The following is a 26,454-nucleotide window of genomic DNA, read 5'->3' on the forward strand; positions in this document are numbered from 1 at the left end:
GGCGGTGACTATGAAGAGAACAGTCTTCTGGGATTTGGCACCNGAAACAATAAATCTTTCTAGCTATAATATTTTTAAACATCTACCATTTTAACGTAGTTTATCGTTATGACTGTAGAATTTATTTTATTTGATTTTGCTTTCCGCTTTTTTGCCATCTTTGCGCAACGGCGGAATATATTCTCTAGGCATTTTCTCTTTATTGTCACTACTTCTTTCGGCCTAATTGGTCATCATCATGTGTACAGTTTGTTGTGATAAAGGAATCTGCCACTCACTGCAACGCTGTTCTGCAGAACATGTACACCTGATGATGACCAGTTATACCGAGACATTTAGTGACAATTGAGTGAAACTGGCTAGAGAATATTAAACGACGTTGTGCATAAACGATAAGAAAGTGAAAAGCAAATTCAGATCTGCATAGTGCAAGAGGACGCTCCAATTTAATATTATGAATTTATTATACTAAGATCTGCAGCAAATGTAAAGCAAGTTCATTTCACTGATGGCCCCTAATCATTCAAAGGGTTTAGTCACATTAGTGACGTGTGCTTCAACAGCACCATTGTAGTCCCGGGACAAATTATACAAGGGACATACTCCCAACCAGTGAGAACACTCATAAGGAGGGGGCACAAACATAGACGCCGAAAAATGAAACAACGCGTAACAGAGAAAGAGTTTCGCTCTCAAAAAAACGTATTTTAGGGTGAACAATGATGATGAAATAGCATGGAAACTTATCGACTTAAGATCTAGTGTTGTGAGACGGCTTCAAAAAGTGAGCAATTGTCTGAAGATGGCCAAGTAAGACCGAAACATGTTGCAATTGATGTGATTTTAATGTTATTTTAAATTAAAGAGAGACTGTGAACATTTTCAAGTCGCATTAAAGACGGAAGTGAGTAAATGAGTGAACGAGGATTAATCAATCCTAAAACTTTGCAAGTATCCGATTCAATTCCGACAGAAATGTTATAGCTTAAAATGGCCTCCTAACCTCGCATCCCTCCATGCATAATCTAAATAAGGTTTTTACCTTATGTAAACATTCATATTAATCTTTCAGTCAATCTTACATATGTACAGAAGAATAATTAACTGCATGGAGAAGCAAATAGTCGCTCAGCTGGTCAACAAACCCCCTTCCTTTCAGAGAACCCGAACATTCATCTCAGTTTCGCAATTGCTCATCACTGAAACCTATCGTCTGCCAGATGAATCCAGTCAGCACCATCACAATTTATGTCTCTAAGATTTGTTTTAGTATTATCCTACCAACTAAGCCTAGCACTCTAATGTAATCTCTACCGTTCAAATCTTCCGACATTTCTTTTTGTGCACCATCGGCTCCTTCTAGTATGCTACACTTGTTGCCAATCTCACTGTGCTTGGTTCTGACAGTATAACACTGTCTGGTGAAGCGCACACATTTTGATGTTCCCAGTCACGCATTGTTCTGCGTCCTCATTTTAGTGATTTCTTGGGTCCAACATTTTCCTTAGCACCCTGCTCTCAAATGCAACCGATCTGTATTATACTTCAAATGTACTATCTTCTGGGATACAACGCCGTGTAGTTCGGTGAAAGTCAGCAGAAGTTACTGAGAACATTTCGCCTCTATCTTCAGGACAGAAACCAGTATGAAGCAGGCAGCAAGCAGCTGTGATGCTGATATCTTGCTTAGCTTATTCTTCAACACTGAAGATGAAGACATGATCCTCCGAAACGTCGGTTGACTGCATGTCGTATTATCCCAGACGATATTATTATCCCTTATAACTGCCGCCGCGGGATCTCCATATCCTGTAAATTCTTCTTCTTCTTCTCGGGTGAAATGTTAATTAAATTGTAAAGCAGCTCGTATCTTAGTTGTTTTTACATTTTCATCTTAAGTTTTGGAAAATATTTAAAGGTAGAATAAACGGAAATTTTCTTTTTTATATGTTTATAATTTTCATGAAAACCTTTCTCTTTTTTCATGTCGCATATGTGGCTGCAGACTGCAGCCACCTTTTCACGCCGGTTCCTTGTTCACGGAATTTTCTACTCTGAAGATGGAAGCGAAACGTTCCTCCGAAACGTCAGCTCACACAAGATCTACATGGCGCCACATCCCAGAAAACGGCATTCTTCATTGTCACCGCTGAGAGAGCCTTAAATCTTACATAATGTAAAAATGTTTAGTTGAAGCTTTGCAAGAGCACACAGTCTCAGAATTTGCAATTTTTCTTCCCCTACACCCGACGGTTTTGTCGAGACTGAGCGAAGAGATGGAAGCTATTCATTCTGAATAATTAGGTACAATAAAATATTAACTAGTTGTTACATGCACCACACTTTAATTTTAACCTGTTGCACGAAAGTTGCAACACTTAATATTTAATTTCAAGTAGCGTTGGTAAAGATTCTGCGAGTACTATTAAATGGCAGACTCCATGAATATAACTGACATTATGTTCCACGACTCTCAGTGACTAATAACCTACACCCGTTTCTCAGTCTTTTCTATTATGTGTCTCGTTGCCCATTTTAAGGAACTGTACTCCTACTGCAACAGAAGCAAAACTTCGCTCCTTCCAAAGAATCTATTTTTTACCATGCTGAACATTTTCATATTATATTGTGGCGTGGCGCCTAAAACCCTGATTATATGACGTCCATTGCTACGCAACGGCTACAATAAGAAAGCATACTTCATTGGTAACGAATACATAGACCGATCGCTACCTAGGATATTGCCTAGGCAAGAGAGACCGAATTGTTGAGTTCCCGCAGCAACGGGTACACTAGCCAGCGGTGCATCGAAGACAGAGAGAACTCGTGGGCAAGGTGTTCTCTCTGCAGTACGCGAAGATCTACTTTAAGAGGGTAGACTGTGACAGTCAGATGAGTGGCCAGAGACGATGGGCTAGTCAGGTTGCATCTCCTGGAGGAAGTTATGTCAGAGCAATTGTAGTGATTGCAATTGTAATCATGGACGACTTGTCAAATAAAACAGCTTCGTCAAAGCCTCAATTCAGTAACTGTTTGTCACGGAACCCCGAACACGTGGGCAAAGTGTAACTTTCTTGCCCAGAAATTAGCAGAGTGTTGAATATTAAATAATGATGACTATTTTTGGATGTGAGGTGGTACACTTTTAGCAAAAAATAATTATGCCTACTGTTACATTACTGTTGCTAGTGAACAGTAAAAAAGTAATGTTCCTAGGAAAAATCAATATGAGTACAAACAGATTAGAAATATTAGCAGACGGTTTGAACATTAACTTTAAAATGCAATGGACATTTGTACTTGCTACATTTGGTAGATCCGATAGACCAGTGGACGATATGCATTCCTTCGATACAACGATAATGTATGGATTTTTCAAGTGTCCAAGGCAGTTGGAAAAGAAAATGCATAAGAAATTTGAGTATCTGAGTACTCGCGTACTTGAGTATGAGATTTTAGAGTGTATCAGAGCACTTGAGTAAAAATGTAATATACTACTTTATCCAAATAAACTTAAACTTACATTCCCTAATATCAACCATTGAGAGCTAAAACTGCATAAACTGTCAAGCTCCTAAAACCCTTCGTAACAATCGTTATCTCCTTTATTTCCGTTCTTTCATTCTTCAACTATTAACACTCTGCCCACTTAATGCAATCCCTCGGTAAACTGCTCGAGCCTGTCTACTCAGTAGATCTAAACTAACTACACATATTTTTCTTACTGAAAACCGCCACAACACAACATCAATAACACTTGTAAGCAGCTCTAGAAAATACTTTTGTTATATGTTTCGGCCTTCAGTAAGGCCATCATCAGGCAAATACGTTAAACCTTTCGTTATTGAATTGCATCTTAAAATATAAGTCACAGTGCTAAACTTCCAAGTACAGTATGCGCCAAAATATCAGTACTGAAATGAAAAGACCACTGTCTATTCATGTGAAAGTCCCTTGCACGACAGAACCTCAAATCCTGAAGAAATGGCCCGATCACCATGTCCCTGTAGCGTGCTTGGATGACGGTAAGAGCATTGCCTTCCTCATCCTCAATGAAATAGGGGCCTAATATACCGTGTGCTGAGACGGCACACCGTATCGTCACACGTGTACTATGTCGCGGTTTCTGGACGATAACATCTGGCCGCTCAAAACCAAGGAAGCGAGTTGTCTGGAGACCATTCCCGTATGATCGGAAATAATGCTCAACTATGAATACTTTTTCTTCCGTTGAGAGACCCATTTACAAGAACAACTGCACAACACAACTTACTTTTCAGTACTGGGAACACGTGCGGCTGGAGCTATGCCCCTTCGACAAACGCACATGCGCGTTTGAGATGCGCTAGTTTCAGTACTGAATTTTTGGCGCATACTGTATATACAATGGTATAAAATGATGTGAGTGAATACAAATATAAATTACAATAAGAAGAAAAAGTTGTATTTTCAAAAGCTGCTTACAACTGTTATTGATGTTGTCTTGTGACGGTTTTCAGTAATAATAATATATGATACATAACAGGATGCATTCATTGAAAAAAATTAACTAAACGTAAATTAATTATATGAAGCAGAGCAATTCTTGAGAAGAGAACTTCCACAGAACTCGCTAAGAAATTACCCATATTTTGTGCAAACCGACGTTTCACTTCCGTATTCATAAGAATCGGCCACTGACTCTAACGTGTGCCAGACAATGACGTTCAACATCATGAGATCCTCTTCTTTAAGACTATTTTATTATTATCCTCCCACTTATCCCTAGTTCTGCATGGTATTTTCGGTTCAAGGTTCCCAACCGAAATTGTGTACGCATCACTCAACTTTCCTCTGCGTTCTACATATCCTGACAATCTCATCCTTCTTTCGGTATAAAAAAATTAATGATGGAATATAAATTATGAAGCTGAATATTCAGCTTTCCCCAGCTCCGGTTGCTTTCTCTTGTAACGTATAATTCAGAGAGAGTCCGACGTTTCGGTGAAACATGTCCTCCATTTTCTTACTCAAAGATTCTGCTGCCTATTTCCTTTGGCTTCTTTCTGGGCTCACTTTTTGTCCCTGAATATAGAGGACATATATTTCTACGAAACACCGGGCTTATGCTGGTGTTTTCATTGGCTTACTCTTCGACCTTGAATATGGAAGACAGATATTGCGCAATAAATAAAACCATTTCAATTTAATTTTGCTTGTTAAAGCACCAAATATCATAAATTGAATGCAATGTTGAATGATAATGGATGATTAATGGAAAGACGTGGAAGAATGATTACTGCCTGCAAGGTTCTTATCTGCCATTTTCCCCAAAACACTGCTGATTCATTACGGATGTCCTACTGCTAAATCATGTCAACTGACATTTCGATTTCCAGCCACGCAATCAGCAGCCAAGGTTGCTTGCTCCGTGCAAAATTGTCTGATATAAAGACGTTGAAATGAGCATAATCTTCTCCAAGTTCTTTAGGCGTACATATGTCATGCCCTACAAGGTACGGCTTACATTTTATTCTCATTTACTGCACTACCTGACTACAGACTACTTCTACTCACGCATGGCCATATTTACATTCGCATTTAACTAAAATTGAATTAAAATGCGACACTACTATTTCAGAGCAAAAAGGCGCTCTTGTATGGAATATAAGGAGTCATCAAGGCCAAGCAAATGAATGTGCATCTCATTAGCTATAATAAAGTATTTGGTGCAAATGCCGACCACGTGATTATTTCATGACTGTCTGATAAATGGAGTATCTGGGACTAGCACGCTTGCTTCGTAAGGGGAAAGCGAGATGAAGCACTTCAAAACAATCCTTATAGTCACGGTCAGATTAAAATGGTTTGTGCTTGTTAATTAACTAATATATTTAAGGATAATGTGAGCGGTCTAAGGGATGTACTATCTTCGCTAGCACGGAAGCCGCGATCGTGGTTTCGAATCCGACACAAGGCATGGATTTTAGTGACCAACTGAGTTGCTATAGGTGCTCAAGACAGTGACCTATGGATTCTATTCAGTGTTCTGGATGTGCTTTAACGTGCTTAGACATTTAACCATAAAATGTGGGTCGTGCAATTAAAACAATGACCAAAATCACGTCAGTAGCAACAGCTAAATCCCTTCCATGAGACACAATTAGTGATATTTGCCAAGGAGTCTGTACATAGAGAGCAATTTGTGCTTTAAGTAACCAAAAGATTGGTAGTGTTAATACATATTTATGTTAATGTTTGAATTTTATATATTCAGTCATATAATTCTTCCTGATCATGACTGTTTTATCATCAAGTCAGTAGAAATTGTAGAGTAAAAACTTGTGGTCAATATTAAAGTATGCGAATAATTAAATATAAAATAATTTCATATTAAATTTATGTAACTTAGTTTTAATTACATGCGTTTATGAGCAAGCAATATTTAAATAAGCCCCAAAAGTTTGTGACGATGGTACATGAGTACAAATATTTTATTTCTGGAAACTATCCATTATCCTGTTTTATATAAAATACTCTCCTGTTTATATTAAAAAAAAAAAAAAGTTTTGGAGACTGGATTCTATCTCCGTCTTCAGGTAAAACCTACTCAGTTGGACGAATATTTAACTTAACCTAGGCCACAAATTTTAACATTTATTTTGTAACTATCTTCTCCTATGAAACTATGTTCTGCAGCCGTGCACAACGCCTCTAACTTCATCGATATTTTATTCCCTGAGCAAAACAAAATTCACAAAAATTAAACACAGAAAATACCACGTAGTGGATCTACGAGTAGTTCCTTATTATGAAATAACAGTAAATCCTGTTATGTTTCGGCCATAAATTGCAGTCTCCTGGGCATGCAGTGACGGAAGAAAATTTTACATAAATTGATGCAAATTTACATTAATTATTTAAAACTGATCTGTTCATAAATTATTTATGGCGCGTAAGCAGTGTAATCTAAATCAGCGAAATAAGACTGTGTAACCTGGGGCATATTATGGAAGATAATGAGATGTGGAATTAGGATTACTCAAGCCTTGTCTGGCGTCTGTAACATAACATATTGTTAATTTTTTTCATCAGTAGTCTGTCATACAACAGATATTGTTAATAACCTGTAAGAAATTAATTCTATTCGCAGTCAGTTACTGATCTGTGCATTTTTACTAAAATTTGTACTGACCTTACGTGTTTCATCCGCTTTTGCAGAATGTTCCTACTTGGTGCGTGTGTGTTGATGTTGCTAGACGGACTCAGTATTGGTACTTCCAAATGGGGCAGCCAACACAACTGTAACAATAATACTCAATAAGACAAAATAGATACTATCGTATAAACACTTCTTTATTTCTGCAGTTCTTACTATGATATGTTTCGATCTTTCTTTTTAGGTCATCTTCAGGTTATGCACCACCAATAACATAAGTCCATGAACTGTATCAAAGCATTAAATATGGATCCATATTTCAATAGATATTAAATTATTAAAATTTCCGATTTATACAATTAAAGTTCAAAGTTTCGATTAGAAAAGTTCAAAAGATTAAAAAAATTAAAATATATTGTGTGGGTAGAAAGCATAATTTTAGTTTATGTTAAAGCAAATGATGTTTATAGCTGTCATCCTGCTTTAAAGGGTTAAATAATGTAATGAAATTGAACATTGCCGCAGAGACTGAATAATACGTATATTCCTTGTGTCTCATCCTTCAACACGTGGATGTGAATAGATTACGTAAACGTATGCATTAATGAGTCTTTGAACATAACAGCAGGCAACTTTCACAGTAATTCTACGTAAGAAGAGGCATATGCGTGCCTGACAATTAAGCGAACGAGCTGCCTAATTGACATGGAGCAGTGACAGTCTTTCCCTTCATAACGAAAGACACGACAAAAATAAGAGTGACCTGAGGTTCTCACAACTGTGTTCATGAAGAGTTCTCTCTTCTGAGATATATAGTACTACTCGTATATAAGCAATAAAAATTTCCTCGAACTCTCCAGTTAAACCAAGCATGTGTTTTTTTCGAGTTCACCCACTTAACGTCACAAATGCTTCAACAGATTTTGTGACAGTCTTCTGCTCAGTTCTATCATACTTTCAGTTCATAATAAATATCGCAGACTAACCACTAGGAAGTGAACGGAGAAGTTCATGGAGGTAGGCCTAGGCCCACTGGGGCTGTAGTGCCAAGGGGAAAAAAAACACTAGGAAACAACAGTAATTATTATTCATCGTATAAAAAGAGTATATTCGCTGTATTTTATTCTGCTGCTGCCAAAAATACAGTGAGCTTACCCTCAATTAATACTTCGAGGACCGAATTTCTGCTAATTAATGTGTAAAATATCAGTTCGTAACTCACAGGAAACAAATTATACCTCCGCTAGAAAGACCAGTCAGTTAAACAATCGCTGCTTACTGAGGCAGCCACTTGAACACACAGATACACTCTGTGGGCAGAATTAAGTGTCTCAGTACGTCAAAGCAGGCGGTACGTATTTGTAGTCACTGGGTTTTAAGAGGTTAATTCCCAATAAGGGTAATTCTTCCACTTTCAGTTAATTCAAAGAGTGTTCAACACTGGATATGCTGTGGTGCCAGTCGTCGATGAAGTAGTTAATATTTACGTAATCAAACCAATCGAGTATAGTCCTTCTGAAAACGCCAACAGTCACCCATCTAGTCCTCCGCCATTTATGCAAACAACTAATTTACTTCCGTGTTCACAAAAGCCCTCACTATGGACACGATAACTACTAAAAGTTTTGTAAGAGAAACAACAAAGCAACTCTGTTACCCCCGCGTCACGTGTTTTCTTCTCTGCTCTACCTGGAGCAATATAACATTATCACTTGGTAGACTTGGTCTTGACCGAGTTTCGTTTCATTTATTTTCTTTGTAACAAATGTTTTGCAGTCTCTCAGACAGCCAAATTTCGACACTACTGTTGTTATTTTTGCAATAAACGTAGAAGGAATCGTAGCCCTCATTTTATTACATGCGAGTATTACAGATTCATTGGTAAGCAGAATGTCGTAAATTGGGACACTAGTATTTGGCTAGGAATAATAAAGCTTATTTAAAATATTTTATAAACCAACATCAGAAGCCTTGAAGCTTTCAAGAATTAAATAATTTTCAAAAGCAGCTTTAAAATTAACGAGAAAAGACATTTGAGATTTGTGCCATCTAGTTACTGAACTTTTCGATCACAGTAGCTGCGCGATCTACAGTATGAATTATCTTCGCCCGCTGGGATAGTGGGTTCAAATCCCACTCAAGGCACGGGTGTCTGTGTGCACTTAATCTGTGTTTGTGCTGTCCTACCGACTAGTCGTCTCCTGCTAACGGAATTAAAACAGTCTCACTGTGACTAAATCTTCCAATCACATACAAAGTCTTCGTAGTCCGACTTCTTATTCTTCTTCCACGACGAACTTTCCGTGATTATCTTCTACCGAGAACTCAGAACCGATTCAAGTCAAAGACAAAGTCACATTGCAACTGACGGTCGGTCAGTCAGTAAGTCTTGGTGTCGAGCCCCATTTGGGGCTCATGACCAGATATTAATTATTACCGTTTAACAGTTACGGTCTTGTTTCTGTGGGGCACCTTCTCTAACGAGAAGACGGGTCTGTCTTTTGTATATGCTGCTGGCCCTTGCCAGCGCAGTCTTACTTGGGTCCGAGTCCCTTGGGACTCGCGACCATATTTTACTGTCTCAGAATTGAGACTTCCCACACCCAGAACTGATTCGTAGTGTCGTTCGTTTTATAACTCCTTTGCGCGGATCCTTCAGAAAACACCATCTCCCATTGTTTTGGATGGATATTTAAAGCTGCGTTTCCTGGCAACAGACTCTCTAGAGCTCCGTGCTTTTTCTTTGGCGCGGACCACATAGAAAGCAGTTTCCTGCAATTGTTGTCTGTATTCGTGTTTGCACAGCTGTTCCCTGGAAAGGCGTAGATCAAATCCGTTACAATAATTATCTGATCACAACAACAGCAACAAATACTTAGTTTTCTCTGTGTTTACTTCTAGACCAACCTCTTTACTTGCGTCAATTAAAGTTTGTGTGCTTTTCTTTATGGTATCTACATTATCACCCAGTAGACTCACATCGTCGGCATAGACCAACAGCTGATGTGTCCCGTTTAATTTCAGTCCCACCTGGTTTTCCTGGACCTTCCTAATGGCATATTCTAAAGCAAAGTTGAAAAAGAGTGGCGATGAAGCATCTCCTTGTTTTAGACTATTCTGGATAGGAAATTTATCAGACAAATGTTTACCTACACGGATTTTATCGATACGTTTCATTTAAATACATTTTAATCAACCTAATCAGTTTCATGGGTATCCCAAACTCTATCAGAATATTGTACAATACTTCCCTCCTAACTGAATCATAGGCTTTCTTGAAGTCTATGAATAGCTGATGTACTGTCTCATCGTACTCCCATTTTTTCTCCAATATCTGACGAATGCAAAAGATCTGATCTGTAGTTGATCTGTTAAGTCGAAACCCACACTGATGATTCCCAATATTTTCATCTATATATGGACTTAACCTTGAAAGAATATTGGACAAAATTTTGTATGAAGTTGATAGCAGTGATATCCCACGATAATTACTACAGTCAGTTTTATCATCCTTCTTGTGAACTGGTACAATAATACACTGCTTCCACTGTCCTACAAAATGTAACATATTTTTTTAGGTAGGAGATTCGAAAGGTCAAGTTCCCGAATTAGGTTCCCTTCCAGCTGCACTAAGGCCCTGCGTTATACTCAGACTCTAACAGAAAAGAATACCATGAATTCCTGGTGGTGAAAGGCGAGCAGCGCGTTAGGCTGAAAAACTCACCCCCGCCTGTGAGCCAACTGTCTACAAAATGTGGGAACCTCGACGTCTCACAACCTTATGGGCCTCCACGGGCTTGTTACATGGATAGTTTTACTTTTTTCTTACCTTACCATTGGTCTGACTGATTTAATCTTCTTCTGCTTGACAGATTAGGCTCTCTGCCTTGTTCCCATTCAGAATTAATTAAGCCGATTTAATCTTATGTTCCATAGCATTGCTGTTTCAACTGGAGGGGTTATGCAGGGTCAAATGATAGTGAAAAATGATCATGAATGGAGAACAGACAACAGTTTTGAAGGGAGCATATGTGCTATGTTTGAAGTTTTTACGCCACAACATTCAATTAAATGGCTCCGAAGTAATGTTACAGAAATCCGTCTAATAATTAGCATTAATATGGTGCGTAAATAAATCTTCTGGCTTGATCTTTATATATACAAATTAAGCGTGGCTATGAATCAGTAGCATAAAGTTTCAACATCAGAGCCAGTGACGCCGAAAGCGATCTGGTAGCTCGAACGTGAGTTACAGCTAGATGATAAAAAGATGACTGTGTGGTGTAAGCACGATCAATCTCTCGTTATTTCCTGCTCCATCCAGTGCTCAACCGAGTCACCACATGAAATGGAATAACTAGCAGATAAATCGGAGCATTGGAAGGCCGCTTGCAGCAATGATGAGGCTTTTTATTGAAATAAAAATCTATAATACTGATGCAACAGAAGTATTGTAGAAAACGAGCGAGGTTGTCTACACGCAACCAGGAATCTTCTCCCTTTCTCTCTGTCTAAGTACCCCCCTACTTCACTATCATGTGTCCCATACTTCGTTCTGCGAGGGTAAAGCTACATTCACATAAGGACGATTTGGCTGGAAGCTTCCGTTCCTATGTAAGTAAAAGTAAAGCTATCCCTGTACCAGGCCGTGAAGTTCAATAGGGTTGTGAGACGTTGAGGGTCCCATATTATCTAGACAATGGGCTCAAAGATGGCGGTAAGGTCAGCCTTACGCGCCGGCAGCGCTTTACTCCCCAGGAAATTGTTTAATTAATTCCTGGTACTCATTTCTGTTAGAGGCTGAGTCGACCCCAGGGCCATAGTGCGGCTGGAAGTATTAGGTCAATTGAAAAAATCCAATGACCTCAACGGGACCTCAACCCGCGACCTTCCGGCTTGTAGTATAGCCCCTCAACCGCGTTCCTATGTAGCTGTACTTAATATCTGCTGAATATCCGAATCCGTTGTTTGCGATTAAGGCTATCGTAAGGTGAAAAGTGAACTTGTCCCTGTAGTTCAGCAGTATGCCATGAAGATATAATTTGAGGTATAGCTCCGTCTTTCTTGACTTCGGTTCTTGATGATGAGTGGTTAGCTTAAAGCATCTGCCGGTTTAACACAGGGGTAAAAGCCCCCGGTGCTCATTAGGTAAGAGGCTGGGTGGGCCCCAGTGTAGGTCCGGACGCTGTGGAGAAGAGAAAAACCTTATCCTACCGGGAGTCGAACCCGAGCTTTTCAGCTTGTAGCCCGACGTTATACTGAAAGCTATCGTAAAAAGATGTCTATTTCATTAATTTAATCCTTAGAACAGTTGTATCTTCTTGGATATAAGTCTTCATAAGCACTGCTATGAGGCTCTCAGATCCTACGTATTAAATCTAGTTTAAAATCTGGATTAATCCATGCACATAAACCGAAGGAGGTGCGATTTGTGCAAATGTAGAAAACGTGTAGGGAATGAGAAATGCACGTAACATTTTAATTGGAAGACCCGATAAAAGTAGAATAATTTGGACACCTAAGCCTGGATGAGAGGATGGTACTAAATAGATCTTAAAAATACAGGGATTTGTGGCAAGATATTGACTGAATTCGTGTACTGGAGAGATTCCAACGGCGAGCTCTCTAAATACAGTAGTCAGCCTACGGGTTCCATAAATTTCTGTCAATTTCTTTATAATATCAGCTTTTATCAGACCGTCTATAAAGATTACCGATGCATACCACGAAGTTAATTATAAAACATGTAAAATTGTAGCTGCTCGTTGGAAGAGAATGACTGTATTTTGTAATCAGTAAAAAGAGATCATCGTCATGATAATCTACCTCAGGACAGGGTTTCATTACCATGTTCCGTCTCAAAGACTGTCCTCCCAAGAAAATGAGATATGTCCATGCATATACAATTTCAGTCGGAAAACTTGAAGGTACCCATGGAGACGTAGGATTAAATGGGAAGATAATATTAAAAGAAACTTAGAGAATTTGGATCTGATGACTTTTGACTATATTCATCTGGCTCCGGAGAGGAACAAGTGGTGAGCTTTTATAAGGAAGATAATGAACCTTCAGATTTTATCAAAAAGCAGGTAATTTCTTGAGCAACTGAGCAACTATTAAGTTCTCTCTGGAGTTAGTTACGTGACTGGAATATTTAGTGTGTAACGTGTGACACAAGGCAGGACTGGTGCAAGATGCATTCCAGTAAAAATATAGCTTTTTAGGCTTGAACAATTCAGTATTTATAACAAAACAAAAGGTTTCCTGTAATTAGTTCTTTACTTAGTTCGTTGGGTCGCCACTTCCGTACTATGATGAAAAAAATAAATAAAGAATTATTCATATCATACTAATATTCTCCCATAAATCACACTGTGAGAGAAGAATACTTTAATTGGTAAGCAAAACAACACTCACAGCCTCAAGTACCAGATAACTGTATAGGCCGCCATTTATAGCATTAGACCCTATTATAGAAAGCAGCTGTTCTATGCGTACTGCTAACGTCACTTTACAAGGATAATAACGTAACTAATCTGTCCATTAAGTAACAATTTATAGTGATGGAAACTCCTTACACGTAAGACATTGCTGTCTGACAACGTCTCACTTCGAAGAATCAGACAAACGTTATGATAGTGATTTGAAGATGTTATTGTCTGCCATCATCTCTAGCCGTGTTCACTGCAAAATAAAATATATAAACAATATTTCTTCTGGACACTTCGAAAGTAAAGTGGTAAGACGCTCAGGTAAAATGATATTGCACTCTTTTGCCATGATGAAAGGTAAAATTGTCCCTATGCTTAACTAATTAAGCACTATGCCATGAAGGCGTATGGGGGAGTGGATGTATAGATCCATATTTTCCTTACATTGTCACTAGTCGGAGGTGAGTGGTCAGCTTCACGCCCCGGCCGCTTTATTCCCGGGGAAAGAGCTCCCAGTACCCATTATATAGGAGGTTGGGTGGACCACAACCGATCTGGATGATTGGAGAAGTGAAATTGCTTGACCCTACTGGGACTCGAAGTCCAAACCCTCGGTCGTCCAGCACATATCCAGTCACTATACCGACTACGCTACGCGGTGATCAAAGATTAAAATGGAAAAAAGTATTTATTCGCTTGCTCTTTTCATTGAAGTGAAAACGTGTTTCTCATCCTAAGAAAAGGCCATAGATTGAAGGTATTTGGTAACAAAGTGATGACGGGAATATCTTAACTTAAGAGGAAGAATGTAACAGTAGGACTGAGAAAATTACATATTCGGGAGTTTCGTTAACTGTAATCTTCACCGAATATTGTTGGGATGATTAAATAGTGATAGGCGAGATTAGAAAGACACAGGATACATGGGGAAATGAGAAATGCAAACAGAATTCAAATCAATTACCATGAAGGAGTTCACTTCGGAGTCCTAAGCGTAGATGGGAGGATAAGCGTGAATGGTTTCTTCAGGAAATAGGTTCTGACGTTTGGGTCCACATTCATCTGACAGTGATGCAGTCAAATGGTTGGCCCTTGCAAAGACGAGTTCCATAATAGGCGGGAAATCTCTTAACCACGTGATCAACTACTATCTCCTCAAGATGGATTCTAGCCGATGGAATTATTTCACATTCTTACATGAAAGTAAATACAGCTTAAGTCTAATGCAAGGCAAGGGATGTTATACTTTCAAGGATCTTACACTGTTATCACAAAATTCCTTTATGCTAAGTAATGAGTTGTTATCCGTGACTATTCTACTCTCCGGTGTTCTCTTACTCCTCCTTTAAATTATTTAGTAATGTTTACATAAAATCTTTACAGATTTTGTCATTATTAAACTTGTCCTCACAATGTCACAGTAGAATGGTTTCTAGCATACAGAGTAGTCCGCTTCAAGTTATGTCCATAACCAGGTTCTCCTCCGGCAATTCCGAATGCGCTTCAGAGACATATCGGAGCAGGTCAAGTCAGTACTGTAACCTACAAATTGTTTTGGAGATGTCAGTTTCCACTCACGGCTGGAGTAGATATCAAGCGGCTTCTCTTCTCATTCATTTCAGAGGAATTTCCAGATACCTCCTTAAAATTTAACCGAACAATTCTTTATCCCTTCTTCATCAATTAGTCTTTAATATTACACGTACTTTTCATTTTTGAAAACATGCTTAAAAACATAAATTAAAAATCAGTCAGTGGAAAAATTTGCGAATGATGTTGGGTGAGGTGTGTAGAATAATAAATCAACGTCAAGCACTTTAATCATTGTTGTGTCTTTAGAATAAAACATCAAGTGTCACACCAAGGACAAAGAGGTTTATATCTCTATGCCTACAACTTTATCGTCACATAAGAGTATATGGATAAGTGACTGGAAGGTGGAAGAGTCTTAACTGAATTGTATCAAATATTCCTCGAATTTCATCTGCCACGTATTTATTTTTTAATATTCTTCTCATTTTATGCATGTATCGTTCCCCACTTCATCCTACGTGGTCTCCTTTGCTTAGTGAAATTTGCGGAAATTTTTTATACATTTGTTATTTCGATCATGTATACTTGTTATATGTCGCTCCCAGATATATTCTCAGTGATTAAATCACATTGTCAATGAATGGCCTTTAATTAAAAAGGATGTGACCATGTGATGTTCAGTAGTTACCCCCAAATCTCGAACAAATTACAAAGATTCCCGTTCTGCATCCTCCATCTTGTTACTTCTTGCTATGTGCTCAAACACCAATATCTATGCTATTAAACTACAGCAAGACACTAAACCTTGTATGTAGAATAATATGCATATACAGACCTACACGGACGAGCGCTCGCCCGCGGGTGTGCGTGTGTAAAATGTGTTGCTTTTCTTTAACCAGATTTTGGTGTAAAGGCCTTTTATTGCTAGTCCGGCAAATTTCATCATCAGAGATTCACACAGGCTATGAATTGTATTATGTCCAGCCTTGCTCTGACAACAGCCAAGCCTATATAGTGCAGACGTTAATAAAGGTAATGTGCGAAAGTGAAATGGCTTACAGAAATAACGGGAGAATTCTGAGAGAAACCGTTTAGTTTAGCTGTGACCAGCACAAAGACCTCATTGAGCAGCCAACTTTTGATTATTTTTGCCTTTGTTGAGAAAGAAGTGTGTTAGTCATAAAACCTAAAGGATTCCATGAGAATTGTAGTTAAGAATAGCAAAATTCCACAAAAAATTATGAATCTTCTTTCTTCTTTGATAAATAATACAGACTAATAAGGGGAATGAAGGCCGATATATAAACACAGCCACAGTTACGCTGAAATTTTTCTCGAGCGATCAGTCGTGTCAAAATTGAGTTAAAACATTTCAGAGATTCGCCCCTTCTCCATCATCAGGGTCAGTGAGGAGAGAGATCTCAGAAACATTGGTTCTTAATTGAACACTGACACGACGGATCGCCCAAGAAGGTTTCAGCATACCGTATTTACGCATGTATAGGCCGCGTGCGTGTATAGGCCACAGCACAATTTTCAGACAGAAATTATAGAAAAAATAATTTTCTTGGAATATTATTTCAGGAGTAGAAATTATTCCGAAATTTCGCAACGTTTAATTTTTTTAAAATGAAGTGTGATTTCGAATATTTCGAATATAAGCCGCACCCCAGTTTTCCTCTTGAATTTTTGGCAAAAAATGTGCGGCCTATACATGCGTAAATACGGTATTTATTCCCCCTGATATGTTCATATATTACAAGAAGACAGTTGCATATATGAACGAAATAAAAAATATATATATAAAGAAGGAGTTTTTTAAAAATTACAATACTTTTATTATTATTATTATTATTATTATTATTATTATTATTATTATTATTATTATTGATTCTAACTGCAAATCGGTTTTAACCCGGTGGCAGTGGTCTACGACAAGACACAACATACAAATACCTATACATCTCACAAACAAATAACACAAACACTCAAAATAACACAAAATGATACTAATAATGGTTTTAAAATGGAAACAGTTGTAAAGAATTGGCAGGAAATCTACGCGACACAATGCTGATTCCTATCTGTACAAGGGAATCTGCTGTTCACCGCGTCTCATACCGTCGCACTAGTGTGAATTCACCCTGACTCATCTCTTTCTCTCTGCTAGAAGGTCTTCCTTACTGGTACAGGGGTATCATGTGCACCTCATGCTGCAATGGGATCGTGTATACCGACTCGTGTTGTCAAGTCAATCCCAATACAGCACGACCAAATGATGACTGTTGCCGGCTGGTAACGGGGGAAAAAATTCGCAAGGCCTGCCTGTGTAAATGTGGAAAGGAACTGTTGAACGAACCGTATAAAAGAGATGACTCCCATACCGGCAACCATTCTCACACGTGAACTCAAGAAGTCATATGCTTCTTGGGTGTCCCAGAGATTCCCATCGTTTGAATTTCACTACTGCGATGAGTAAGGTAAGTGATCATTTACACATGTATGGGATAAATCACACGCGTTACTCTATACCAAATGTAGGAAAACGGACAGAGCCTCTCTTCTTTCTTAGTTGCTTTCATAAAGAAGATCACTTTCGTATTTTAATGTAAATTTCTTGGCTCGTAATTCTGAGGCACGTATGTAGTTACAGAAAATACATGGAAACGGACATGGGTGAATATAAGAGAAAAGGATTACTTTAAATCTCAACCTTGAATACCGAGGTTATCATACTTTTTAATTACAGTCTGTTCTTATTTTGGTGACGACTTTCTCATAAAGTCATTCAAGAATAAATGAGCTGGATGGATATTTCAGGATTTTTTCATAAATATTAATAAATGAAAGATATTTTTCACTGTACTTGTTACAGAAATTAGAGCTTTTCTAACATGCAGGGCATAAAATCAAAAGATAAATGTAAAACGCCCCCTAGCAACGCTACAATTGCAAGTCGGTTGAAACAAAGCGGTCAGAGGAGATACTGGCCCTCTTGATGGAGTGACCTCACCCTTCCGGACACAGTTAGTGGATATGCAGACCTGCGTTGCGTAGAGCATGTAGACAGACTCACAGTCCGACGCCTAGTGACTGTTTACCGCTAATCTCTGTTATGCGACCGCGGGAAGGGAGTTGTGGTATGAAGCATTCGAACAAGTTAGTGTTGTTCCGTAGTATGGTCGCAGAGAACCGTGTAACTATAGCGCTGTCAGGAAGCATATCCTACCACAGTTCATTCATTCCTTCATCAATGGCTCTACAGCCCTATGTTGGGCCCTGGCTTGCTCTTCAGTCTCGTAATCTTTTTACACAGACGGTAGGACCTCTGTGTCCCTACACACAGGACAACACAAACACAGAATAAACACACACGTAAACATCCATGCCTTGAGTGGGATTCGAACCCACGATCCCAGCGTTCGAGCGAGCGATGTTAGTTCATGCCTTAGACTGCGCGACCACTGTGATCGGCCAATACGATGCCATAGTCTAACATAATTCTAGAAGATAGTATATCTAAGGCCGCGCCATAGCTCAAGCGGTTAGTCGCTGGCTTCCCACCTCGGCTGCCCGGGAATTGGTCCACAATCACCCTCACCTATCATCTGGGGCTGGTACAATAGGCCAGAAGTGGCCTCAGTACAAGGGACTCAGTCCTACCCCACTAGCAATAAAAAAATAATAGTATATCTAAACAGACAAAAAGATCGTAGGAACCAGTCACTCTGCCTTTCTAAAACCGTGATGACATTCTTCTTCGTCCCTCACAGTACAAGAAACAGTATTCCGTTTATTCTCATTTCAGGTCTTAATTCTCCTAGCATTGGCAGCTATTGTCGTGGCTCGCCCAGAACCTCCCGTGGGTAATCAATACCTTCCTCCGTCTGGTGGTGGCTATCACGGTGCACAGGGGGCCGGTGGTACACCATCTAACACTTACGGAACGCCCAGTTCCTTCGGAGGCGCAGGCGGCACACCGTCCGGCACTTACGGAGCTCCGCGAGGCGGTTCCGGCCGTAATGGAGGAGGCGGTAGCCCGTCGAGTACGTATGGAGCTCCGGGAGGTTCTACGAATGGATTTGGAGGTAATCAAAATGGGTTCGGTCGTGGCAGCGGTGGTGCTCCTTCCAGCACATACGGGGCTCCTGGCGGAGGCCAAAACGGCTTCGGTAGCAACGGATTTGGTGGAAGCGTAGGAGGTTCACCTTCCGCCATTTATGGAGCTCCAAGTGGATCTCAAAGTGGATCTGGACGCAATGGCGGAGGCAGGACACCTTCAAGTACTTACGGTGCTCCTGGTGGCGGACAGAACAGTTTTGGTGGCGGATCACGTGGAGGTGGATCTCAAACTGGATTCGGGCGTAACGGAGGAGCTAGAACACCTTCCAGTAGTTACGGAGCTCCAGGCGGAAATCAAAATGGTTTCGGACGTGGATCTCATGGAGGTGGTGCTCTGTCCAGTACTTACGGAGCTCCAGGTGGAGCTCAGAATGGATTCGGTCGTAACGGAGGGGGTAGGTCACCTTCCGACACTTATGGAGCTCCTGGCGGCGGTCAGAGTGGATTTGATGGAGGTCTTGGTGGTGGTCAGAGTAGTTTCGGCAGATCTCCTTCAAGTACTTATGGAGCTCCTGGTGGCGGTCAGGGCGGTTTTGGTGGATCTCCTTCAAGCACTTACGGAGCTCCTGGCGGTGGACAGAGGGGTTTCGGTGGAGCTCCTGGTGGCGGTCAGGGCGGTTTTGGTGGATCTCCTTCAAGTACTTATGGAGCTCCTGGCGGTGGACAGAGAGGTTTCAGTGGAGCTCCTGGTGGCGGTCAGAGCGGTTTTGGTGGATCTCCTTCAAGCACTTACGGAGCTCCTGGCAGCGGACAGAGTGGTTTCGGTAGAGCTTCTGCTGGCGGTCAAAGCGGTTTCGGTGGATCTCCTTCTACTTCTTACGGAGCTCCCGGCGGTGGACAGAGAGGTTTCGGACAGAATGGCGGTGGAGCGCCTTCCAGCTCTTATGGAGCGCCTGGTGGTAGCCAAAGTGGTGCCCATGGTGGAAGTGGAGCACCTTCAGATACATATGGTGCGCCAAATGGTGGAAGCGGTGGCTTCGGGCTTGGAAACAATGCTGGATCCGGCTCGGGCAGTGGATATGGAAGTGGCACTGCCGAAGATGGATCTTCTGTGAGTAGAAATTCGGGGAATTGACACACCTCTACCTACATATGCCTTAAAAATATCCCAATTTTCTAAGCCAAGCTGCTTTTCTCCCTTCTGGAGCATCGTTGAAAATTCTTTAAAAAAAATAAGAACTGCATTTGACTGGAACATAATTGCAGTTTTCGTTAGATAATGACGTACCTTTTTAAACTGGAAGTAATAAATTACCTTACAGCAAAATATTTCGAAGTAACTCAACTTGATTTTATGTTTTTGTTTCGTGCCATAGCTCAGTCGGTTAGACGCCGGGTTCCTATCACGGTGGATCGGACTTCATAGCAGATCAGCTCATATAGGATTTGTTGTCAAAAGGTGGCTGTGAGGCAGGATTTCACCGAGTTACTCCAGCCAATTTAAATTCCACCAACTGCTCAATATCCGTTAATCATCCAATTATCGATTCTATACAGACCAAATACTGAAATATCGCTGGATATCCAACTTATTTTTTAAATAATAAGAATTAATTAAATGCCGTTGCAGGAACCAGCCCGTTACGAATTCAGCTATGATGTGAATGATGCGGAAACCGGGGCAGAATTCGGTCACCAAGAGACCCGAGACGGGGACAACGCTCAAGGTGCTTACAACGTTCTACTTCCCGATGGTCGTAAGCAGATAGTAGAATACGAAGCCAACCAGGCAGGCTACAAACCAGAAATCCGATACGAAGGTGGTGCTGATGGAGCTGGAGGAAGTGGACATTCCTCTGGAGCTGGTGGTGCTGGAGGTGGTTACCCATCAAGCGGAGCAGGTGGTGCTGCAGGATATCCATCGGGGGGAACTGGTGGTAATGGAGGATATCCTTCAGGAGGATCTGGTGGTGCCGGAAATGGATATCCTTCAGGAGGTCCTGGTGGTCCCGGAAGTGGATATCCTTCAGGAGGTCCTGGAGGTGCCGGCAGTGGATACCCTTCAGGAGGACCTGGTGGAGCCGGCAGTGGATATCCTTCAGGAGGTCCTGGTGGTGCCGGAAGGGGATATTCTTCAGGAGGATCTGGTAGTGCCGGCAGTGGATATCCTTCAGGAGGTCCTGGTGGAGTCGGAGGTGGATACCCTTCTGGAGGACCCGGAAGCTCCGGAAATGGATATTCTTCTGGAGGACACGGTGGGGCTGGTGGCGGGTATCCAAGCGGTGGAAGCGAATCAGGTCATCCCGGATATTAAATCGGTTGTTCAGTTACTTATCAGTATCCCTTAAGTTTGAAACAATGTTCCTTTTCCTGTAGGAGAAGAAAATACATTGTCCCACCTAGAATTCGAAACATCTACAACTAGCATACAAAACGTAGGGAATTCTGTCCATAATGTAAGTACAACGCCGGTAATAGGCCAGAATACAGAGGACTATTGACAAGGCTCATGTATGTTGTTTCTTCTAAGTTCTATATAATTCAATAATTTGAAAAGTACAAACATTTAGTGGAAAGGGTTTTGCACGCGATCAGTGAACGTAGTATAATTCATACGATTGATGGAGTCAAATTATATAATGCCAACACATTATATTATACATTGTTTTAGGATAGTGTGTTTAATGTATCTAATAATTATTCCTTATTATTTTCGTGTACCATGTACTCGAATTGTATTATGTATAGTGTAGCGACTAGGTAACAATATATAACTATGGTGAATTAATTGAGCTGTTATCGCCTTTTTATTGCAATATTTTCTATCTTATATTTTTGTAGAGCTTTGTAGGTATATGCAAGTCACTAGCCGATCCGAAGGCGTGCTGTGACACTTTCCAGCCAATTAAATAAAGCACATGTGATAATAAAACCGTCAATATATTTCTTCTGAATGTATTGTCCCAACATGCATTAAAGCAGAAAGATTAGGGAAATTGATTTGTTAGTAGAAAAAAGTAGCAGTAAATTAAATGTTGAATATTTAGAAAGGAAAATGAATCAAGGAGTCTAATGCTTTGTTCGTCTACACAAAATATGACATAATTATATTCTGTAAAAGTAACCACAGATCATGTAAACGAACAACTGTGAATATTTTAATCGTTTATGAACGTTTCTAGTGAACGGTTCACCTAGTTCCAAAGAAGGAGGTCGCTAACAACTAGTGTTATTTTGTATTACAAAATAATTTTGGAACTTATTTCTTTTCATTTGAGAGCCACGTTCCGAATCAATGACCCCGTTTCATAATCCTATTTCATATTTATAAGCTATAGGATAAAATGTCCTATATCCGTGACAACTTCTAATTCCACGATATATTATTCAGAGTTTTGTAACTCACTTAGAAATAGTGTGTGGAATTTGACTGAATATTCGGTAGAAGGTGCAGGATGTACTCTTTGAAAAGCATATGTTCAATACACTATTATGGAAACAAACGGAAATGCAGAAGAATTTCAAACGACGTTAGTTACTTTCTAACCCCTTCCCCAAATTATTACGCTAAAACCAAAGAAAATTAGTTTACTTTAACGAAAAAGTCAATTTATTTAAGTTATATTTAACCTACAGTGTAAATGGGAAGTCAAATAACAATTCCGATAAGTTGCAGTCTTCTCTAAAGAATGCGACAACAGAACACTGGAAGTAGCTGTTAGGTTATCTCTACAGGAGGACTGGATTTTCCACAGAGTTTCCAATACTAAAAAGCGCCATGAAAACCGTTGTTTAGAGAAGTGAACGTTTCGATGCTCGGTGCAATTCTGAAAGAGTTTACAATTGGGAAAATTTGTATGCCACATCCTTTGTCTTCCGACTTAAAAATTAGACTTGTAGACCATGGGATACGCATGCAATGGCGTGATTTCGGAGTAATGGTAGCTCAGATTCGAAAGCTAACTCTCACACATGGGACCACTGACAGGCTTAACCCAGGGAAATATTCATAAGCGCTGTCTTGCAAATGTCTGGTAGTAGTCTGCTCAACAGGAATGACATTACTCCTGAGGCAACACCATTATCTGCGGTTTCTGACAGAAATCGGAGTAAAATACATAAGAAGACGAACTTATCCTGTACACTGCCAACTGCTAATAACAATTTATGAAAAAGTGGCGAGCAAGTTCTTTTGTGGAACTGTATGATAAATAGAGACAATGGAGAGACTGGCTACCCACCACTTTGAATGCAACTGTTCTGCTTCTACTGAACACTGCCAAATGTACCGACTGGTCCCAATTATTAACAGAACAAATGGTAGGTCCCCTGTGGAGAGTTCTTAGAGCGGTTATATGCGCGATGTGGCCATGCTGATAACATCGTAACTTATAATTGCATTACTGAGGAGTACAACGGCTGTAACATCTCACAACTCTACAGAGATTAAGATATAGCTTACATTGTGACATGTACTTTCACCGTTTATAAGGCATGTGAACTATGCCTCAGTGCTGTCATCCTGCAAACATATATTGCACTTTGTAAAACAAACGCGATTCCTTTGATGTAGTAAATAATTTTTTTTCATTCACAGGTCACATTCCTTTTTATTTAACCATGAACTGCTAACGGAAACTTACCAGATGTTATGATATTGTGAATGAAAAGTGTCTGGTTCGAACTCAAGCCAAATTAGGTAATCTGATTTTCACGATTTCCTTCATATGATCTTAAAGACACTATAGAAAGTAGACAACGCTTGTGAATATATGAAAACAAATTCCGTGATTTTAGTCCGCAAGCGAACTATACCGACCAAGCGACCGCCGCTTGTCGGCGAAGGTTAGTGCCAACTTTTGCGGATGGAGGGTGTCGCGTGGTCAGCGCCACGGATTCCTACGGCCGTTAATGTCGGTTTCCTACACCGGAGAAACTATTTCCTTGAAATAACTCCTCAATTATCATCAGGAGACTGAGTGGACCCCGTTCCAGACCCGCTACTTCTCAGAAAAAATCTGGTAGCCCCGGGAATCGAACCCGGACCTCTGGATCTGTAACCAGGTTCGCTGACCACTAGACCACAGAGGCGGTCTCAAAGTAAAGGTATCCCTGTAACAGGCTGCGGAGACCCACAGGGTGGTGAGATGTCGAGGTTCCTACATTTTGTAGACAATCGGCTCATAGATGGCGGCAAGGTTGTCAACTCTACGCGCCGGTCGCCCTTTACCCCCAAGAACATTCCTGGTACTGATTTCTGTTAGAGGCTGAGTCGACCTCAGGGTCATAGTGCGGCTGGAAGGAATAGATCAGTTGAAAAATTCAGTGTCCTCGTCATGAATCGAACCCACGACCATCAAGCTTGTAGCATAGTGCCTCAACCCACTACGCTAAAGTGTGCCCCATGGTTAGATATAGTGATATTAAAATCTATACTTCCTAACGCTAGAGAATACTAGGCCAAGTAACCGAAAATCGTGACTTCTCACTTTTATTAAAACATTTAGAAACTACATGCCAGGACGAATTACTGGATGCATCTCGCCTCCATCTTCAGGGTTGATAGTAAGCCAAGCAACAAACCAGTATGAGAGCAGGTGGCAAGCAGAGTTCTTGCTTGACTTATTTTTCGACGCTGAAGAGGGAAATGATATGTTTCTCCGAAACATCGGTGACTTTCAACGGACTACGTGCCGTTATATCCCAGAAGAGAGAATCCTTCGTGTTACACTTTTTTTAGAAGCACATAGTTCAGTTTCAGAATGAGCCCAACTGCTGAAACTGCAGACGTAACGAGCTCCCTTGCGTAGAGCGCTTCGTGCTCTTCTGGGGGACGGTAATGACGCATTCACTAATGCTAGGTTGTACTCGTGACTGAGGGAGGACGCGAGCCTGACAGCTTTACATGTTCATGTAAGCAGGTTAGATTGTGGCCAGTCAGCTACTTGAACCTGTACGGGTTGAACCGGACGCGAGACCCTGACTAACTGCTCAAATCCCAAACAAGGCCGGTCATTATAACGCAGGTGCCTTTCCATGATTTATTCCAACTTTACTGAAGGTTAGGGAACATAATTGTACTATTGTGATTAAGGTACAGAATTATCTCAGGTGAAATTAATTCAGTTTATCATTGTCATATTTATATTTTTTATTTCAATTAGGTCCAAGTTTAGCTTACGTTTTGTTAAAGTGGGTCCCTTGACATCTTGACAGGTTGCGGGGCCTCCATTTATGGAGATCAACTGTGAATATAATGAATAAGTAATATCCAAGCTGAGAATGAGTGTTCCTCTGCTTAAGGGACTAGAGCAAGAGCTAACAGCTCCTCATAATATATAGTAGTTTGTTATTTAAAGTTACGTAATACCTCGGACTTGGACGATCCGCCTGGCTGAGAATAAAGATTGACGGCGGGCTCTTGTGAGCGCAGTGAAGAATCTATGAATTACATAAAAAGTCGGGGAATTTCTTGACTGATTACTGGATTCTCAAAAAATGACTCTGCTGCACATAATTAGTTACTTTATACAGGTATAACAAGAAGATCTGTGAAGAACTAATCGCCTACTTTCCTTTGATATGACACGGACTGCATAGGAAACTACGCCTACAATTATTCTTTGACACGGGGAAAGTTTTTACAGAGTTGTAACCTAGCAACGATAAGGAGATACAAAGACAGACCCACAGATATACGGGTCCAACAATTCTTCTATTGTTGGGTGTATGCATTTCCGCGGGAACGTGATTGCCGAAACGTTGTCTAGCAGTGAAAGGAGCGATACACTTCACCGAGCCGTTGCCTGGCAACAAGAGGAGGGTTATAAATTCAGACACGCAGACTGGTGAGAGGAATTTATGAAGTACGCCTCTGGGTTGGGCTCAGGTGTCATGATGTATACACGTATGGAGTTTCATAAAGTTTGGTTCCGTCATTCAGAAGTAAATAAGGGGGATTCACAGGCACAAATACTAACAGACAAACAGATAGCATGGAAATAACATAAGCCTACGTGTCGTATTTTTATTTTTTCATAATAAGGAAATTAGATTGAAACTATAAATAACAAAACGACCCGGTGCAATGATTAATAATTTTGCTTCGCATTCGGTAGGTCCTGCTTTCGGGTCTCTATCTGGTAACAATATATCCAGACCGAGATTTTCGTGGTTTTCCTCGTCTCCAGAAGAAGTCTGAGATATTACTTTAAAAGAGGCCACGGCTGCTTTCGAGCGCATACTTCCCGCTTCAGGGTTCAGTCATCGCCCTCGGTCGCTGTTGTATAA

The 26,454-nt window shown here is 40.4% G+C and overlaps 1 protein-coding gene across 1 annotated transcript in view; it reads left to right on the plus strand.

Annotated features, from left to right (window-relative positions):
* The window catches only part of LOC111873180 (pro-resilin), a 62,979-nt gene that overhangs the window by 16,796 nt on the left and 19,729 nt on the right, over window positions 1–26,454 (plus strand). The window contains exons 2-4 of the mRNA XM_023867682.2: window positions 17,273–17,582; window positions 18,911–20,275; window positions 20,795–21,475. Of these exons, the coding sequence (XP_023723450.2) occupies window positions 17,523–17,582; window positions 18,911–20,275; window positions 20,795–21,475 (2,106 nt within the window). The 5' untranslated portion in view covers window positions 17,273–17,522. The remainder of the gene's footprint in view (window positions 1–17,272; window positions 17,583–18,910; window positions 20,276–20,794; window positions 21,476–26,454) is intronic.

Source organism: Cryptotermes secundus, unplaced genomic scaffold, assembly GCF_002891405.2.
Source record: "Cryptotermes secundus unplaced genomic scaffold, Csec_1.0 scaffold540, whole genome shotgun sequence".
In the NCBI taxonomy this organism is placed as follows: domain Eukaryota; kingdom Metazoa; phylum Arthropoda; class Insecta; order Blattodea; family Kalotermitidae; genus Cryptotermes; species Cryptotermes secundus.